At 37.3% G+C, this 22210-nt stretch overlaps 1 protein-coding gene across 1 annotated transcript in view; it reads left to right on the plus strand.

Moving 5' to 3' along the window:
- LOC138889969 (uncharacterized) overlaps positions 1-16795 on the plus strand; it is a 47465-nt gene extending 30670 nt beyond the window's left edge. Inside the window, exon 5 of the mRNA XM_070173317.1 lies at positions 16559-16795. Coding sequence (XP_070029418.1) covers positions 16559-16795 — 237 coding nt within the window. The remainder of the gene's footprint in view (positions 1-16558) is intronic.
- Positions 16796-22210: the final 5415 nt, after the last annotated feature.

Consider the following 22210-nt stretch of genomic DNA (forward strand, 5'->3'; position numbering starts at 1 on the left):
CCTAGATAAATAATCCCTTTCTATTATGCATTTGCTCGGCTACTTGTGTCGTCCCAGCTTTCTTGAAATTTTTATTGTTATTTGCTTTTAATTTTATTTATTATATATATCTATTATTGTGGTGGTCGAATCCTATAGAGATTGCCTACGTATCATGCCCCCGTATGAATCAGACCTTGCGTAGTTCGGACATGAGGCAAACACTTTTATTCATTATACAAAGATGAACAGATATTACATTTGAAAACTTTGTAAGAAAATGGCTTGAAACACACACACTTAAATCAAAATAAAAGATACAATTCTTAACATCTCACAACGTGCCCCACTTTCCATTTGTGTTATAGATTATTAGATTATTTGCTCAATGTGGGGCTTGACCTGGATGACCTCCCAGCGTACGATACATCCTTTCCAACTCCATTGCTAGATGACGGGCAAAAGTGGGTGCATGCTCTGTAAACCTTTCGTAATCCATTCCTTGGCAATTTACGTAACTTTGAGAAGTGTAGACTGCCAGGTCGTGGATTTGTGCCCTGAAATCTTGGAGACGTTGGTCTTGGTTATGCAATTGCTGCTGACGAGTGGTGGCTATATCTCTGACACGGTTTTCACGATCTAGAGCTGATTCTAATAGAGCTCGGAGTCTGGCCTGCTCTAATCTTGCATGCGCTCTTTCCCTGTCAATGTCTGCTTGTTGATGTTCTCTATTGCATCTTCTTGCCTCTTCTAGTTGTGCACGAAGCTGGTCTTCTGATCGTATCCAATGGTCTTTTTCCTTCTTGAATTGTGCCCTGTCTTTTTCGGATTGCCTATCTTGGCGTTCCTTATTAGATCTGGCTTCTTCGTTTAATTGTTGGATCCTTTCTTTTGCTTTGCTCAACGCCCTTTCGTTTTCTGCAAGAATGGAATCATAATCTTGCATTCTTTCAAAAAGATTGGCGATGGTTTTTTGATCCTTCCAGCTCCTCTTTGGTGTTTCAGAAACTCTTTTCATTTTTTGGAATCGAGCATGAAGATTTTCATTCTCACAAGCTAGACTCTTCTTCTCGCCTTCGGCTTCTTGTGCTTGCAAATCTTTCTCCAAACTGAGGCTTCTCAGATTTTCTTTTAGGGCATGGATAGTTGCTTTGTACCCTTTTTCCTTTTCTCCCCAGATCAACCGCTCTTGGATTTTATCATTGAAGTTTTGAACATGGGGTCTTTTTGTTGGCCTTCTTAGCTCAGGCTCTGGTACATCATCCACGCGAGACCGTTTTTCAAACCACCTTGCATATCCAGGATTTATCTCACCCTTTGTAGTGTCTGGGACTTGAGTATCACTTTTCAAGTATCGACATCCATTCCACATCTGCTGAAGTAGAGCCTCGGGAATAGTGGCTTCTGGGTGTAATTCGATTACTTGCATACTCAAATCTTCATCATCAGGAACTACTTGATATCTCCCTAGTTGTCTTAGGACTCTTAGTGGCGCATACGGCTGGATGCTTCTCAATCCCAATAGTAGCAGATAACTATTTGAGGTTGACATGTGTATCACTTCCCTCATCGGGAGCCATCCCAAAGTCCATTCAATCTGATTTGCCGTTAAAGCCCTTAGATGAGATATCCATGCTTCTATCCCTTCTGGAGCCTGATAATTTTTTATTCTTTCCTCATAACTCTCAATGTAATTATCATTGTTTGGCCCATACTGTATGATCTTGGGTTGTTGTTGGAGATGTTCAATCACCCACATTTGTAACAAAATTTTGCATCCTTCGAAGACTTTTGCTCCTGATTTACATAAAGTCAAAGCCCGATAAATGTCTGATAGAATGATGGGGACAAGGGTGTGATTTTCTTTGGTGGTGAGGATTTGCACAACTTTCGCGGTGCGAATATCAATTGTTCGCTCTTTGTTCGGGAAGACCATGACTCCTAGAAAAGCCACCATGAAGGCAAAGCGACGGTGAATCTGCCAAGTGTCTTTGTTTTGCTTGTTAGTAAGGCCTTTCTCATGAATTTCGAACCCATCTGACTTTCCGAACCTTGAATACAAAAAGTTGAAGGAACAACATCCATTGATGACATTGCTTTTCCTGATTTGACTGCTGATGTTCAGAAGACCGAAGAATCGATGTACCGAAGGAGCCTTTGTGAATATCAGGCTTTGATTTCTTAGACTTCCGTCAAAACCAGCATATCCAGCTATCTCCTCTAATGTAGGAGTAAGCTCGAAGTCAGAGAAACGAAAGACATTGTGAACAGGGTCCCAAAAAGTTACTAACGCCGCAATCAGATCATCACGGGGTTTAACTTTCATAATGTCCGTGAGATTTCCCAAATGCTTGACGACCCATTTTTGACCATCTTCGCCTAAATCATACCACCACATTTGAAGCTGAAATAGAAATTCTTCTGTACTCGTGGATGAGGGGCTTTGTGTGGTGCTCATTTTGTATCTGAAATTTGATTTTAATAAAGTCAAAATTCATTTTGAAAATTTATATATAAAAAAAATCATTTTCAAAATTTTATATTTTTTAAATACCTTTATTTCAAGATTTAAAACTATATTTTTTTTCTTTTTGAAATTTTTAAAACAACCCATTTTATCCCTCTCTTCTCACCATGATTTCATTTAAGCTGGTCAACAAGCATGTTTGAGGCAAATGAATGCACAAGTAGCAAGTAGGATGCATCAGGATGGTCTTTTTGTTTCGGGTTCACCTGTCCTAGACAGACCCAACCCCTGTGTTGAGTCTCCAAGGCCAAATGTACATGATGCAAATAGACGTTCCTACTAGGGATCCGGTACATGGCTGAGTTATTCTAGGTAAAAAACCTGAGGTTGATTGTTCTAAACCTGGCTTACCCAAACGGACAGTTTGAGCCGAAGTGGGGGCAACGTACCGGGAGCACGAAAGTCTACCCGGCCTAGTTACTTGTCCCAACTCCGTCTTACTTGGTATGACTTTAACAGAAAGGTGGGCCACGCGCACGTGTACACCATAAATTCAGAAGACTCAGAAAGAAGGGGGTTTCGTAGCATTTGTATATATTCACAATTCAAATAATATTAAAGCGGTAAAAACATCATTTAGCACATTAAGCATATATCATGTAAAAATCAGATAATAAATAAAGCCAACTATAACAGTTATTTTAAGCTCGAATTCTTTAAACCCTGAACCAATGGTTCTGGGTTACAGTTTACACTTTGGATCCCCAGCAGAGTCGCCAGAGCTGTCGCACCTCCTTTTTACCGCGCCCGCGGGGCACGTGGGGAGTTTTTTCCAATTTAAGGACAGTCGAAACGGGATTTATTTAATTATTTCAGAGTCGCCACCTGGGAATTTTAAGGCGTCCCAAGTCACCGGTTTTAATCCCTGAATCGAGGAGAATATGACTCTGTTTATTATTCTGCGAACCAGAAATCCTGAGTAAGGAATTCTGTTAATCCGGAAGAAGGTGTTAGGCATTTCCGAATTCCGTGGTTCTAGCACGGTCGCTCAACTGTTTTTATTATTGGCTTATCTTGATTTTTACATATATATTGCAGGATTTTGTCACCGCTTCTGTTTATTATTTATGACGAATTACGCGTACGTATATTCGTATTATATACCTTTGATAATTACAGAGGATCGTGCCACGCATACGTGTACACAATAAAATTGTTATAGTTTTTATTAAAAAATCATATGTTCAAAATTTAAAATAAAATCAGGAACATCATCACCCTTGTATTTAGACAATGAACTGCACATCTCGGGTTATATGAAATTATTTTAACATCCTTGGAAAAATCCTTTTCTTAAATATTCGCTCGAAATTGCGTGTACGCATAATCTGAATTTGCTTTTTTTTTTAAAATATAATCAGGGTACGCGAACGCATCCCTAATCGCGCAAAATATTTGTAATGGTATTATGGATTTTCCACAAATTGTTTATTATATTCATACATTTTTATGTGAAAATCATGAGAACTCCCATTTTAGAGGCCCTTAAATTCTTTGAAAAGAATTCACAATCTATTAAATATTGCCCGTCGATTATAATTTCCGAGTATAAATTATATTCATCCCGCTATTCAAATTCGAAGAAAAGAATAAAAATAGGATTTTTAACAAATACAACATATATGTATATATATATATATATATGCCAAAGAATGAATTGTATATGAAACTAAAAATGATTTATAAAGGGAAGAAATATTTTTCAAGAAATTTTATTATTTTTATTTAGTGCAAGTTTTATTTCTACTTACCATTGATATAAAGTGTTGCAATTTGTTCTTATACATATCATCTCATTCTCACATACTTGTTTTTAATCCAAAATTATAATTGCTTAGTTTATTTATAACGCTAAATAATCAAATTGATGAGAAAGGAGTTATTATTCGAATTGATTCAATAAAATTGTATTACATACAACATAGTTGTGCGCCTAAACATTCATAATATTCTTAACATCATAACGAGCTATACCAACTCACCTTACTCATATGATAGCTAAAGGTATTATGGGATGTAATCAATGGCCCATTTTTATGCCATACTCCCTGTTTTGACAACTCACATATAACTATACTAATGAGAAATTCTAGTATAGATAATATTATTACAGCACTTATATGAGTTTTAAAAGAGAATAATCAACTACTAATTATCATGTCAAACATACTACTATATTAACCAAACACAAAACAAGACTGAACTTTTAAAATAATGAACTTAGACAAAATAAAAATAGAATTGCAATTCAAGCTTCATTGATTCATCGTGCTGAATCTATTTCCAACATAGAATCTAAAAGATAAGTACCTGGAATTGAAGGTAGAAGAAGTAAGTTTCAGCAGTTGCAGCAGTAACAAAATACTGGCAGAATATCAGTATTTCCACAGATTTGAGCAATAATAAGACCCGAGAAATCCAGATTCACAAGAGCAACACTTCTTAAAGAATTTCAGATTTTAAAACCAAATAGTATCAATACACAGACCCGGACAGATTCCAAAAAGAACAACAAGGTTTCGGATTTTTCTTTTCTTTTCTGGTGTCTGTTTCAGCTTCACTGTGTGTGTGTTCCTTTTTTGTTTCTTTTTCTTTTCAAATTTCTGTTTCTGATTCTATTTCTATCTCTTTCTTTCTTTCTGTTTTTCTCAAATGTATCTCTCTGAAAACTTATCTTTCTCCTCCTCTAAAATCTGTTTTCTTCTCTTCAGTTTTAAAATCTGTCCTCCAGATCAGATTTTTCTTTCTCTCTTTCCTTTCTGTCTGAAAAGCTCTCCTTTTTTTTCCTCTTAAATCTAATTTTTTTTTTGACTGAAAGGCTCTCCTCAAGTCAGTCCCAAATCCCCTCTTTTATACAGGTCTGCCCCATCTTTTTTAAGTGCTGGATGGACCCTTTTCTCCTTTTAAAATCAGAAAATTCCATTAAAACTGCTTTTGAATACTTTAAATCTAAGTGCTCTTATCCTGATTTTCAACAGCCCCATTATCCCTTGTTCCCCATTAGTATCTTAAATTATAGCCACTAACATTCCATTAAAAGCACACTATCACATTACCCTACTGTTTCATTCCAAAATAACCCTGAAATCCTACTGTAATTACAGCCTTTAAACTAAAATCAGAATCTGTTGCAAAACAGATTTTAAAGTCTATTTTAACAGTTATAACCAGTCCTAGGATTAAACTCCTAACACAATTGTGTTTAACCAACCTTTGTAAACTTGAATTCAAAAATAACATTACAACACTATTATACTGAATTCAGCCTAATAATTCAACTGTATTTCAACATTGGACTAAAATCAAACACATACAGGAGCATTGTCAATATACTGACAATGCCCTATTCAGAAAACAATATATACACAACATTCATTTGAATTTACTGATTTGCAAACAAACATGATTTAATTGACGAGTATTAATCAGTTGACTATTTACAACATTTGTCCATAATCAGTCTAAAACAAAAGAAACAGACTGTTTCAATCAGCATTTTCAGAAACAAGATTTATAACACAACTGATCGACGAACTTAATCGAGTCGATCACACACATTGTAATTAATCACAACCAACAGAAACAATTCATTTATTTGACTAATCATACGGGCATGAGACAAAGATGACAGAATTAATCAAATAAAAACATGAAAAATTAACAGGTTATTAAACAAACAATTATTCATGTAAGAAACAAAAAGAAATAAGGAAAGTACCTCTAAATCTTTAAGTTCAACCGGACTCGAACTCAACTTGGATTTGGACTTTATTTGAAATCAAACAGACCTTAGTCGAAGTATTTTCTACTGAAAATACTTTGACTAAGGTCGATTAAACCTCAATCTTTCATCTGAAGTGAAAAAGAAGCCAAGATTGGAAAATTTAGGGTTTCAGATCTTGGATTTTAAATCCGAACACTTCTGGGTAGATTCGAGGGAAACCAAAGATGGCACAAGGGTGAGGGAAGCCTAAAGGTCATTTGGTGTTAATTTGGGAGGAATCTGAGTAGGGTTAGGTTTCATTCGAATCTTCAAAAGAAGATTCGAAGAGTTCTGAGGGGATTCGAACCAAACCAACACTAGATCCATAACGAGGTAGGCTAGGGGATGCTGTGGTGTTATTTTGGAAGCCATTGGAAAGGTTTGAGTTTTCAGACCCACCTTCGATTTAATATTCGAAGAGTTGGGGTCTGATTCGAAGGAAACTAAGGTCAGATCTGTGTAGAGGAAGTGGTGAGGAGTCTAGGGTGTTATTTTGGTGACCGGCGGCGTTGATGCCGCCGGGTTTCAGGCGATGGGGAATAGGGGCGGCTAGGGTTAGGGGTCTGTTTGGGAAGACGATGAACAGGAGAGGAGGGGGGGTGTTTAGTTAGGGGGTCGGGGTAAGGATTATGGGTTTATATAGGGGAATGGTGGATTGATATTGACCGTCCGATCAATCAAAATGAAAGGCCAGGATCTACTCACTTAACCAAATGACGTCGTTTGGCTTAAGTTTGGGGGGACGGGTTGAACCGGGTATTGGATCGGGTAAGGATTATGGGTTAGGGTGATGAGATCTCATCCGTTGGTTGGATTTGATCCAACGGTCCATGATAAACTATGACCAAACGTTGTCGTTTTGACTCCTTTGGACTGGACCGGACCTGGGCTCGTTTGATTTGGGCTGGGGGGGTAACTTGGTTTGGGCCTGGATTTTAATCCAGGTCCGATATTTTTTATGTTTTAAACCTATTTTTTTATTTCCTAAATTTATTCTTAATTAATAAAATCCTAATCAAAATTATAAAAACAAAAATTATCATTACAATAATACTAATTACCTTTTAATAACCATTAACACGTAGATAAAACATTAATCACACAATGACACAATTAGTATGACGAAAAATAAAAATAAAAATGCATATTTTTGTGATTTTATTTTGAATCAATTATTAAATGCATAATTAAATCCTAGATATGCATGAAACATATATTTTTATTTTATTTCATTTTGTTATGACAAAGTAAACATTTACGGATATAAGACAAATTTTTAACAAACATCACACAAAAATTCAAAAATTGCACAGTAAAAGAAATTTATTTTATTTTTGATTTATTTTGGAGTAGTTTTTCGTGAGGCAAAAATCACGTGCTCACACCCGTTCCGATCACATTTCTAAGTCATGAATTACCTCCCGAAGCTAAGAGAACCATCAGAACTCACATCCGAGTCCTCTAACACATAAGTCAACATCTGGTTGACTTTTCCAACTCAACTCCCTTAAAAGAGACTAAGTGTCTCAAACCTTATCAAAATTATTCCGGACTCGATCCGACTAACCCGATACCATAAAACATGGATAACAAAGCATAAAGAAGTAGAAATGGGGAAAATGGAGCGGTACCTCATGAGACGACTGGCCAGGTCGTCACAATACCGTACCGAAATATCTATTATATTACATAAAATACATATGATCAATTATAACATAAATTAAAAAATATAAATTTTACTTTTCTTTATTCTCTAAGTTCATCAATTAGCTCTAAACAAGTAACAAGACATTTCTAATAATCAAATTTATTCTTTTATGTACAATTTTCTCTCTATAGGTCGATATTTGCAGGTTTTAGATAAAACTTTTGTCAACAAATAATTTTAGTTTTGTATTGTTGAGTACATTAATTAAGAATATTAGAGTCTATGACTCTATGCACTAGTTAGTATTCAAACCAAATAAACAGAAGTTACCAAACCGAATAAACCGAAACCGAAAGGAGAAAAATCAAACTATACCGAATTTAATTAGGTACTGTATTGGTATAAGATTTTAAGAATCCGAATACAGAATTGAAATGTCTAAATACCATATTGTACCAACCGACAAACATCCCTAACGGGGTGTGATGGATTTTCAGTATTTCATTGTGGCAGTACTTGTTAAGCTTGCGGGACAATCCTCTCGTTTGAGTCATTTTTTCATGATTTGAGTATATTTGGGATGTTGCTATTAGGTGCACGAGTTGCATAGGTTATGGCTTTGGATTGTATTGATGTGTCATGCATCAGAGTGGTCGTGTTGGATGAGATGAGGTCATTGGACCTAGAATGAATACTATCAGAATTGGTTACAGCATGGTTGGAAGGATAATATCGGAAGTCGACTAAGAAATCTACTATAGTTCCTGTTGGAGAAGAGGGAGCTCCATAAATTGTTGATCTGACGAATGGTTATGAGTTTCTGCGTGTTTCTTTCATCATTGGCAGTATATGAAAGTGTTAGAACGAGGCTTTTTTTGTTAAGGGGTGTATTACCGGTATTAGGTTGTTTTGAGCAGTTACTGTGATTAGGAGTTATCGTCATGTGTGTTTGAGTTATGTGGTATATTATGTGATTACATCTTGGGTTACGGATATAGTTTGATACAGCATGTTCAGACTTATACAATGTGTAGATGCGAGGTTCTGGTCTTATAAAAAAAATTGGATGTTAGAAATTGGGCCCTAAGACTTATAGACTAGGTTGGATTAAGAAATTTCAGTCATGTTGTGTTATCAGACCTATATGGGATAGGGTGACGTGGGATCACCCCAGGTATGTGCATAGTGAGATTATACAACAAGTTGATGGGTTTTGGAACAACTCTGGGCACGTTCGAGGACGAACGTATGTTTAAGTGGAGGAGGATGTAACGACCCGACCGGTCGTTTTGAGCAGTTGCACTTTTCTCAGTTGTTTAAGGGCATGAGTAGCTCCGTATGAAGTATTATGACTTATGTGAATTGTCGGTTTTGGTTTTAAGGTTATTCAGAATTGATTTGGAAGAATGATTCTCAGCTAGTATCTTTACATTTGAAAGGTTTGACCATGTTTTGACTTTTTAGAATTTGACTTCGGATTGGATTTTTGATGGTTCCGTTAGCTCTGTTGGGTGATTTTGAACTTCGTAGTGCGTCTAGATTGTGATTTGGAGGTCCATAGTAGAATTTGGCTTGAAATAGCGAAAGTTGGAATTTTGGAAAATTTGACCGGGAGTGGACTTTTTGATATTGGGGTCGGATTCCAATTACGGAAGTTGAAGCAGGTCCATAATGTCAAATGTGACTTGTGTGCAAAATCTAAGGTTAATCGGACATGATTTGATAGGTTTCGGCATCGGTTGTAGAAGTTTGACGTTATTGAGAAGTGGTTCGTCGTTTCGATGTTGTTATGTGTGTTTTAAGCCCTTAAGTAGGTCCGTGTTATGATATGAGACTTGTTGGTATATTCGAATAGGGTCCCGAGGGGCTCAGGTGAGTTTCGGATAGGTTTGGGTTGTTGCATTCGTTTTTGATGTTTCGACGTTGTTTTTCAAGCATAAATTGTACTACATTAAGCAAATGAGCTCTGATTTCTATTTTTATTGAAGCATTAGATCCGTATCGCAATTACGAAGCCATAGCAAAAAGAATCGTCAAATTTGGACATCGTATAAGGATTTTATGGTCATTTTACTAAGAATTGGATTGCTAGATTTTTTTTAGATTAATTACGAAATTGCCACTGAATTCGTATTTAAGAATCTGCACTATTTTCAAATATTAAAACTAACATATCTCCTTCAATATAAGGTTAAATGGAGTAATTCAAGAGCCTAACTTGACTAAAATTTCACAAAAAATACATTGGAGGTATCAAAAGCAAGTTTCAGGATCGTTTGGCATGAGAATCGAGGCAGAATAGCTAGTAAAAATATATAAACTAATGATTTGTTTATTTGGTCATATTTTGAGTTGGGGAGCTCGGATTTGGGCGATTTTGGAGGCAATTTTTACCATATGTATTGGGGTAAGTGTTCTCTATTCGGTTTTGGTTATATTTCATGAATCCATCTTAAAGTGAATCCATCTTGAAATTTGGGGGGTTTTGCCTAAAGTTTCATAAAGTGAATTTTTAAGTTTTGAACATCGACTCGGAGTCGGAATTGGATGAAACTAGTATGGTTGGACTCATAATTTAATGGGTTATCAGATTTTATAAGTTTTGTCGAGTTCCGAGAAGCGGGCCCAGGTTGAGCTTTTGGCCAATTTTGGGCTTTTGATTAAAGATTTGACCTTTTTCGATTAGGATGGTTCCTTTAATATTGTTTGATGTATTTGAGTTGTTTTTTATTAGTTTTGAGCCGTTCGGAGGTCAGAACGCACGAGATGGCATTTTTGGAGCATCGCTTGGCTTGCTCTTTATTGGAATTGACTTATTTAAGGTAAGTAATGATTTTAAATCTAGTCCTGAGGGTATGAAACCCCATATTTCACATTGCTTTACAATTTTGAGGTGACGCACATGCTAGGTGACGGGCGTGTGGGTGTGCACCTTTGGGGATTGTGACTTGGTCCGTCCCGTAAACACAAAGTTGCATATTTGACTTAAATTATATGATACTTATGTGTTTTAGAAAGAATTTCCTATAAATTGGGTTGAATGCCATATTTGGGCCTTGTGTCAAATTTGTTTGGACCCTTAGGGGCTTTTTCTTATTATCTTCTCACTGTTTTTTATTTAAGATCTATACTCAGTCATGTTGTGTTTACTGATTTCATAACTCAGTCTTTATTACTCTATTTTGATACATAAAATGATATTTTGGATTGAGCATCCTGTTTTACTGATAGCCTGAGTGGCTTGAGAGGTTTCTGACTGAGTGAGGCCGAGGACCTGTGTTGTGAGGATATTATGGGATCGAGCTGCATGTCGCAGCATGTTGTTATTCATTCATGATTTTTGTGAGGTTGCGGGCCAGATTTATTTATGCCACGAGGTGGCTTGTTATGAGGCCGAGGGCCGAATTGATTTATGCCACGAGGTGGCTTGTTATAGCGCTTGGGCTGTAGGAGCCCCTCCGGAGTGTGTACACCTCCAGTGAGCGCAGGTACCCTAAGTGAGTGATATGATGTTTTTCCCGAGGGGTTGTTCTTGATTCATGTTGTGCCTGATGGGCTATTTACGAGCGATTGTGAGGTAATGCCCGAGGGGCTGTATATGAGTGACTGTGAGGTTTACCCAAGGGACAGTTCACGAGTAATGTCCGCCGAGAGGCTGTTCTTGATTTATGTTGCCCGAGGGGCTGTATGCGAGTGAGTGTTGCCCGAGGGCTATTTATGTTTTCATCATTTTACTCATTGTTTCATCAATTCGTTGAAAACTGTTGAAAGATGTTTTAAATGGTTTTACTGAAACTGGATTTAAATGAGCTGAGTTGGTTCAAAACCCTGATTTTAAAAGTGTGTTGTATTTTACTGAGATTTCATGATATGAACTGTATATGTTTTATTGCTCGTCACTACTGCTTAGTCTCTATTTACTTTTATTACTTACTGAGTTGGGGTACTCACATTACTCTCTGCACCTTGTGTGCAGATCCAGGTATTTCTGAACCCGATAGCGGGTGTTAATTACTTAGTGGCAGGTCCATCGGAGTTAGTTAGGTAGCTGTCTGTTGATCGCAGCCGTTCTTTACTCCCTCTTTATCTTCCCTTAGTTGTATTTAGTTATTTCCAGGATATGTTAGTCTTGATGTTGTCAGACTGTTGTAGTAGATACTCATGACTAGTGACACCCCGATGTCGGGCTTTCTTTCCGTATTGTTATTTTGATTTAAACTCCTTATGCAGGTTTATTGTTAAATAGCTTTGGTTTTGTCTTAAAAATGAAAATATTGATTGGTTTTGGTAGTGTGTCGGCTTGCCTAGTACCACGTTAGGCGCCATCACGACAGAGTTAGTTTTGGATCGTGACACATAGTCCTAGAGTAAATATGCAGAATGGGAGGATCTACCAGAATACCGTTCCGTAGTCCCAAAGTAAATATGCAGAACATGGGGATCTAACGAAATACCGTTTCTTAGTCCCAAAGTAAATATGCGGAATGGGGGGATCTACCGGAATACCATTTTGTAGTCCCAAATTAAATATGCAGAACAAGAGGATATATCGAAATACCGTTCCGTAGTCCCCAAGTAAATATGCAGCTCAAACAATGAAAATAACAGCTACAATAAGAAAAACAACAAGAAAACCCTACAATTTCGACTAAGTATCAGTCAAGGAAAAACAGAAATTTCACTAAACATGCTACACAGAGTTCAAATAAGCAATTAAAGCAAGTAAACAGGCTATTCTAAGCTAACAGGATACTACACATGCTGATATAACTCAAATAAGAAGAAGAACAGGTTATTACTCAGTGAAAATCGGTTTTTTTTACAACAATTAGCTTGTATACATACTCGTCACCTCACGTACACAACGCTCACATATCAAAACAGTACCATATCCTAAGGGGAGTTCCCCCACATAAGGTTAGGCAAGCCACTTACCTCGAAAAAAGGTCAATCAATCAGTCACAATGCCTTTCCTACGAATATTCGGCTCCGAGTGGCCCAAATCTAGCCAAATCAATTACATAACGTAAATATAGTTACAAGAAACTAACCTAGCTAATAAATGAAAGCTAAATCAAGAAATTAGAAAAATGCCCAAAAAGCATCCAAGGCCCACGTCTCGAAATCGAGTAAAAATCACAAAATATGAACATTCATTCACTCACGAGTTCAACCATACCAAAATTAGCCAATTCCGACCACAACACGACCTTGAAATCCTCAATTTGTGGTTTATGAAGTTTCTACAATTTTTCCAAAATTTTTATCTCAAAGTACTAATTAAATGATGAAATCAGTAACATGTATATTAACCAAATCCGAGTTAGAATTACTTACCCTGATGAATTTCTTAAAAAACCCGCGAAAAATCGTCTCAAACCGAGCTCTCCAAGGTCCGAAAACGAAATAAAAACATAAGCCTCGATTATATTATATATTCTCCGAACTCACCATGTGCGGTCCGCACAATTCCAAGTGCGGCCGCACATCCCAGCTCTTGCGGTCACACCAAAATTGTGCGGTCGTACTCTCTTGGTGACTGCACTGCCAGGCATTAGTATTTTGACCATAACTTTCTCTACATACGTCCAAATAATAACTTATTTACCTTTCTGAAAATTAGACACTAAGGGATACAACTTTTGTTTTTGAATAAGCTCAATATTCCTTGTAGATCAAATGATATAAGCTTCCGAAATCAGACCAGCGAATTAGAGAGTTCCTTAGTGCGACCGCATACAAAATTGTACGGTCTGCACAATTCTCCCGAGGTCCACACTTCCCTTTTCACTCAGCACTCCCAAAATGTGCGGTCCGCACTTCCAAAGACCCCCAAAACAACATTAGAGTGTTGATCCCGTACTCGCTCAAAACTCACCCTGAAATTCATCTGAGGCCCCCGGGACCTTAACCAAACATACCAACAAATCCTAAAATACTATACGAACTTAGTCAAGCCCTCAAATCCTATCAAACAATGCTAAAATCAAGAATCATCCTCCTATTCAAACTTAAAAAACTTGAAACTTCCAAATTCGACAACTGATGCCGAAACCAACCAAACCACATCCAATTGACATAGCGAGTGTCTCCACACTCAAAATAACCTCGATGCTGATGTGGTTGTGGGAACTGTGCGGTACGAGTACTCTAAGACCCATGAACACCTAAAATCCATGCAAAGCCTGAAACACAAACTGAACTGACTGACCCACAAAACCTCTACCATGTCGTACCTTGCCTCCAAAATAAGGACCAATGGATCTCTTCGGTCTACGAGGTCTCATTGCCTCCCTATACTCTCTCTCTCTCTCCCAACCTCGTATGTCTTTTCTCTCCTGGACCCACCTGTCCTCTACTCGGCGAGCGATCCTTACCACCTGCTAAAATGGGACCACAGGTTGTGCCGCCATGATACCAGGAACCTGACCAACATGAACTCGCTACTCTGGAGTATGGGCGGCGGGAGTTTGGGTCTATCCCCATGTTTGTGAAGTAGCTGGTACAATCGGAATCAACCCCGCCTGAACCAATGTACCAAACATGCTCAGGAACTATGCTAAGGTCTCCTGAAGTTCGGAGGTAACATCAGGCGCCTCCGGTACCTGCCCCCCAATTGGAGCTACTGGCGGCTCCTCAACTACTGCTCTGATAGGTGCTCTAGCTGCGGTGCACACTACTCGTCGGCCTCTGCCTTTGTCTCTACCTCTAGTGACACCTGTTCCGGGAGCAGCGTCATCGATAACTACAGTTTGTGTCCTCACCATCTACGAGATAATGGAATGATAAGAGTTCAAACTCCGAGATTAATAAGCTCGCACGATAGAAATGAAATGAAGTAACCTAACAGTTCCATAGCCTCCCAAAGATAAGTACAGACGTCTCTGTATCAATTCGTGAGACTCTAATAAATCGGTTTATGACTCACGACTCCTATGAACCTAGAGCTCAAATACCAACTTGTTGCGACCCAAGTTCTCCCTCCATGAACCGTCATGATGGCACCTAGTCTTACAACAAGGTAAGCCTAACATTTGCAGAGTAATAAAATGATAACATAATTTCAACAACTAATTGTGACAGAACAACATAACTGAATACCATGCTGCTTGGCATGCACAATAACCAATTACTCATAAATACACAATATGCCCAAAACCTGGAACATCTTGAGTTACAAACTACAGGAAAAAAAACAGTATCTCTATACTCCAGAGTCTAACAAAAGGAAATACAGGAAGTGTTTGACATGGGGAAGAGTAGAAAGGGACTTCGAGATTTGCGGACGCGACAGATATACCTTGAAGTCTCTACAACTAGCTCACCTCGCTGATAATGCCGATGATAAATGGCACCTGGATCTGCATATGAAAAACATATGAAGAGAAGGGCATGAGTACACCACAACAGTACCTATGGGTGGGCAATAAATCCAAAAAATTGAATTCCGAACCGGACCGAATTAATTCGGTATTTCGATTTCGGTTTTTTTCGGTATTTTGATCTAGTTAGGTATTGCAATTTTGGTATTTCGGTATGATCCTTGGTATTACCGAATTTTAAAGACATTTTCTTACTGCCCAAGCCCAAACCTTTTTTGATTTAATTCCCAGTACCCCAGCCCAACTGCCCAAGCTCACTCTAAAGATTAGGGCATTACTTATTAGGTTAGGCCATTAGCAATTTAGCATTAGGCAGTACAGTTGAGTAGGCAATTTGGCAATTTCCGAGCTCTGACTCCTCACTCCTTACTCCTCATAAATTCCGGGAAAACGAAGATGTTGTTGTTGCGAACTTGCGATAGTTTCGATTTTCAAAGGTATGTTTCTACTTTCTAGACTCCGAGTGATTACAAATTTGTTATGTGATTCATTCAAAATCTGTTGTGTGATTCAATTCAACAAATCTGTTGTGTGAAAATAATTTACATATTTCTCATATACACTCAATTCCTATGGCTAATTCTTGTTTACAAGAATGATTAAGTGTCTACAAGTGATGATTGAAAGTGAAATTACTATGAAAAATTGGGATTGGGTGTGCTATGAGGGGAACATAAGAACAGTATAAAGTGTAGGGAAGTGAGGAAACATTTCTTGTTTTTTGTTCTCTGTTTGATGTTCATTTTTCCCCTCTTAAACTCAACTCTCCTTTTGTTCTCTATATATGCATCTTCACTTGACTTCAAGATAATGAATTTATTATCAGTAGTGTAGAAGTTGTTATGCCAGTGAAACTTTGATATTGTAGCTGATATTGTAACTTAGGTTGGGGGAATTTAGAGTGTAGCTGAAATGCCAATGAATTTCAAATATCGAATGCCTTTAAAAAGGAGAAAAAAGAAACTATAACCCAGTAGTGCCGTCTCCGGGAAAAACAATATCAGGAATAAAGACTTGAAAATAGACTTTTTGAAAATTTAATCCTTGAGTTTATAATAAGATATATTATTCGTTTTTGCTTAAGATTACGATTGAATAAATGTGCAAAACATGAGTCTGTAAGAACAATACATTTGTAATCTACACATCTTTGGAAAATAGTGCTCAAATGGTTATACTCTAACTTTGCTTTTAGCTGCTGCAAAACCTAAAGCTTGTTTATTCTTAATTTGTGTTTATATTTGTTTAATTTTGTATAGATGGTAGATGAAAGTAGAGTAAGTGATGCTGGTTCAAGTAAAAGTTTACCTATTATAGTAGATAGCAACACCAACACCATTGATACTCAAGATTCTAAGAAAAGGAAAGCCATGCAACCTAGGTCTGACGTTTGGAACTATTTTGATAAATTTGAGGTAAATGGGGTTGGTAAAGCACGGTGTAGATATTGTAAGCAAGCTCATGCTACTAATTCATCTAAGAATGGAACAACATGATTGAAGAATCATTTGCTTAGATGCAAAGAATACCCACTTAACATTGTTAAAGATAATAGTCAAACAAAGATAAATTTTCAATCTTGCCAAAATGATGAAGGATCACTTTGAAAATTTGATCAAGAAGTGGTTAGGAGGGCCTTAATTGAGATGATAGTTATTTATGAACTACCATTTAGCTTTGTAGAAAATGAAGGCTTTATGAAGTTTATGAGAAAAACTCAACCACTATTTCGTCTTCCTTCTCGTAGAACAATAACAAGGGATTGTTATGAAGTTTACGGTGAATTGAAGCAAAATCTAAGAAGGTCTTTTAGAGAAGCACAACCAAAAATTTGCCTCACAACAGACACATGAACTTCATTACAAAGAATAAATTATATGTGTTTGACAACCCACTTCATTGATAGGGATTGGAAGTTGCACAAAAGAATACTAAATGTTTGCCCTATCACTAGTCATAAGGGTGAAGAGATGGCTAAAGTTATTAGGGATTGTTTGCTTGAATGAAAATTAGACGAGGTTTTCACTATTACCGTGGACAATGCTTCTTCAAATGATATCACAGTCAAAGAATTGTCTAAACAGTTAGATATGTGAAAAACTAATATGATGAGTGGTAAACATCTTCATGTGAGATGCATGGCTCATAGACTAAATCTAATTGTGCAAGATAGTCTGAAAAAACTTGATGCTTCTGTGACACGTTTTAGAAATATTGTGAGGTATGTGAGATCTTCACCTGCAAGGACCTTAAAGTTTAAATAGTGTTGTGCACATGTAAAGGTAGAATGTACCAAAACGTTGTTGTCACGACCCTAAACCCGGACCCGGTCGTGATGGTGCCTCTCGTGAAGATAAAGCCAGCCGACACTTCCCATTTTTTCAATTATTAACAATTTAGCATTTAGAAACAGTCTAAACATGAATTGATAATCCAAAGTAGCAGATAATATCATAAATACGCGGAAGAACAACCCAACACAGCCCTAACCGAGGTGTCACTAGTCATGAGCATCTATAAAAACTAATACAAGTCTGAAAGGTCTACAACTAGTACAGAAGTCTGATATGAGATGGAAATGATAAAGAGAGAGAAACACGGGTCTGCGGACGTCAAGCAGCTACCTCGTGAACTTCGAATGTCCGCCGGGAGCTCTCAACCCGCACTAGCAGGATTAGCAACGCCTGAATCTGTACACAGGGGTGCAGGGAGTAAAGTGAGTACTCCAACTCAGTGAGTAACAAATGTAAATAAAGACTGAAAGCAAGAAATCACGTAAGGCACAAAGCATTCTATAATGATGTAGTAAAACCAAGTAAACTCAGTAAATCGGTGAAAGATAGGTAAAATTCTTTATCTCAAGTGTAGTTTCATGAAAAGCCTTTTCAATGATTAAGCAGGTAATTGACAGTCAATTAAGAAAAATAACCACATAAAGGTTCGCCCCTCGAGCACAATATCCACAAATCTATCCCTCGAACAATATTTCAAAACAGTACCAGCCCATCGGGCATTCACATAGAACAATACCAGCCCTTCGGTCTCAATCTCACATCACAATAGGTACCCGCGCTCACTGGGGGTGTGCAGACTCCTGGAGGGTCCCCTTACGACCCAAGCGCAATATCAAGCCACCTCGTGGCATCATCACTAGACCCTCAGCCTCATATCAATCAAGCCACATCGTGGCGTACATATCTCAGGCCCTCGGCCTCATAATCAGTATCAAATGTTTTCTCACAACATAGGCTCTCGGCCTTACTCAGTCAAAAATCCTCACAAGCCACTCGGGCAGTAGTGAAACATGTTTCTCAGCCCAAAAATATCGTTTAAAAGATCATGTAAGTGTTTAAAACAGAGTAAACATGGCTGAGTACGAAAACAGTGAAATATAACATGACTGAGTTCAAGTATAAAGTCAAAACAGTGAGAAAATACTAGTAAAAATCCCCGAAGGGCTCAAATAGTTGGCACAAGGCCCAAATATGGCATTCAGCCCAAATAATGATGAAAACAAGTAGATTTCAGTCAAATATGCGATAAAATCATCAGTCGGGACGGACCAAGTCACAATCCCCAATAGTGCACGACCCCACGCTCGTCATCAAGCGTGTGTCTCACCTCAATATAGCATTACGATGTGCAATCCGGGGTTTTAAACCCTCATAGCATCATTTACAATCATTAATCACCTCGAACCAACTAAATCTCTAGATCGTGATGCCTTTGCCCCTCGAATCGGCTTCCACTCACGTCGAATATATCCAAAATTAGAACAAGGATGTCAAAATATGCTAAAGAAACAAAGTCCAAGCAAAAACAATCAATAAATGGCATAAATCCCGAAATTACCAAAACCCGACCCCCGGGCCCACGTCTCGAAATTCGAAAATTTTTACATCAATGAATTCCTTATCTTCCCATGAGTTCATACATATCAAAAACATCAAAATCCATCCACAAATCCTTCAAATCCCAAATGCTTGGTCTCAAATTTCAAGTCCTGGCTCTTCAATTTTAGGCTTAGATTCCATGATTTTCTAGGTGGAATTCACATAATAATCGAGTTTTTAGTACAAAATTCTTACCTCCAAACGTTTCCCCTTGAATCCTCTTCAATCTCCTTCAAAAATCTCCAAAAACGATCAACTATGGAGGAAATAAGCCCCAAAATCGCGGACAAGACGAGCTTAAAAATATTTTGCCCAGACATTTATTCCTTCTTCACGAACGCGGTCAAACCCTCGCGTTTGCGAAGCACAAATTTACTTTGACCAACTTTCCTATTTCGCGAACACGACATGACCATCGCGAACGCGATGGTTCCTCAGACTCGCGATGGTTCCTCAGACATACACTTCGTGAACGCACTCCATCTCCCGCGAACGCGATGAACAACTTGACCTTAAACCCAGCTGACCAAAAGACTCTACGCGAACACGAACGCGATGCTCCAATCCTTAGCCCTTCGCGAATGCGGAGCTCCCATCGCAAACCCGAAGGTTTAATATTTGTCTTCCCCAACTGACTCTTCGCGAACGCGAAGGTCCACTCACGAATGCGAAGGGAAAAATCCCTGCAACAGCTGAACAGAATTTCTGCAATAATCCTTAACTCCAAAATGATCCGTTCGACCCCTCGAAACTCACCCGAGGCCTGCGGGACCTCAACCAAAGATATGAACACATACTAATACCTTATTCAAACTTGTTCCAATCATCAAAACACCTTGATTGGTTAGTTATTAGTCCAAATGAAATATTATTATATTCTCTGCTAGCACAAAGGATATAATTAATGTTGTGGACAAATTGAAGTTTTCTATTGGGATAGAAAATTAAAATATATCTCTTGATTGAAATATATATATATATATATATATATATATATATATATATATATATAATTGGATTTTTACGTTTAAAGTCCAAAAGGACTCGTCGGCAAACATGAAACCCATTTGAAATGGGATTCCATTTTTCAATGGAAACTTTTTATGAAGTCCAATATTGTAATGGAAAGGATTACCAACTAAGATGCTATATATACGAGTATATATGTGAGGAAAATTATTACAAAATTAAGGGCATCAGTGAGCCGCACAAATCCAAGAGTGTCGTAGACAAGAAAATAGTTTTTCTTCTCGGCTGAAAGTTTTAGAAAATTTTCAGCACACAATTTTATTTAATTTTTTACGGTTTTCATTGATCAAAGAGTTGATAGCAAGGATCGGTATCGGTGTGGATACGCATAGAGTCTTCGCACTATCGAAGAAATTTTTTAAACGAAACTTTATTCACCAAGTACGTCTTAGATCCGATCTTTGACATGTAAATAAATTATAAATATGAAAAGATCTGTCTAGGATTGTTATTGTCTTCTGTTGTATATTACGAACATTTATATGCAATCCTTCACGTACGCCCCTGTAGATAGATAAATAAATAGATATAGATAGATGTTATAAACTATGATAAGTGATCCTTGAACAAACCGAGAGTTTTACGTAGTTGACAATTATATTACTGATGCTATTTGTAGTCTATAATATCTAATATGTCCCAATAAAGTACTACTCCTAAATTATATTATAGGTTAACAGAAACTAACTCTACAAAACATACATTACAATCCCGTGATGGTAATTCGGTGCCGATATTGCCAACATAAGAAGTAGTACTGTTTTCATTTTCGAATACCTATGAATTTAAGGGTGTTAAACGGGTGTGCCGGGCCGGTCTGGGTTGGGAAAAAATGAAACCGTTCAAGTTTTAATTTGGGCCGGTTACGGGTTAGGGTTTATCGGGCTTAACGGGTCCGGGTCCATTCGGATAAAAAAATGAACCGTAAAGGTTACGGGTCCAAAGGGTCGGGCCGGGTTAGTGTTAATTTTTTTTTTTTGTATTTTGTATAACTATTGTAATTTATATTAATATAAAGTAAAAATATAAAGAATACAATAAAGATGGGAAAAAAATTGCACTTATAAATTGCAAGTGCTACATTTATTTTAAAATTCAAACTTACAAATTGAAAGGTTTACATTTAACAACAAGTAAATTAACGAAAAAAGAATAAATTCAAAGATTTTGCATTGCCTTAGTAAGTTCTTCATAACCAATATGAACTTCTTGGCCATCTTCTAGAGTGTTAAATTCAGATAGGTTACCACGTGTTAATATATCTCCAAGTTCCTCGTCTTCTGGGCTATCAACATCTTCATGTCCCTGATTTCTTCGTTCTGGTCTAATCCAATCTCTGAAACATACTAAAACTTCCAAAGCATTGTTTCCCGATGAGTGACGGGTATCTCCAAGTTGTTGTCTTGCTTGGCTAAATGCACTATCTGATGCAACAGTTGAAATTGGCACATTCAGCACGTCCCGAGCCATAGCGGAAAGAATAGGAAATTGCTTTCCATTCTCATGCCACCATCCCAACGATGAAAATTCCTTTGTGTGAGGCTCTTTTTGCTTTTGCAAGTAGAATTGAAGTTCATCAATGTTCCTGCTACTGGTTTGAGTATTAGAAAATGTAGAAAAAATATTAAAATTATCAAGGCCTTCATCATCATCCATAGTAGTAGAAGTGGTACAATAGATAGTGAGATTGACATTGCCCACATTAAGAGCATCATCATTAAATATATTTACATAATAATTATATAAGTATTGTAAATAATTATTTAGCTTGTTCATACAAACATATATATATGGGGTTTTAGTTGGTCCAATCTCCATATAAGTATATAAAATATTGATTAATTGGTGACAATCAAACATCTTAATAGAAGGATTTAAAATAACACCAATTTCGTCATGTGGTGGTTGCAATTGTAGTTTTAATATTGAAATTACGGCATTATTGTTAAAAGCATTATCAAAAGACATACACAATACTTTTTTCTTAAG

This window comes from Nicotiana sylvestris, chromosome 4 (genome assembly GCF_000393655.2).
Source record: "Nicotiana sylvestris chromosome 4, ASM39365v2, whole genome shotgun sequence".
Taxonomy (NCBI): Eukaryota; Viridiplantae; Streptophyta; class Magnoliopsida; order Solanales; family Solanaceae; genus Nicotiana; species Nicotiana sylvestris.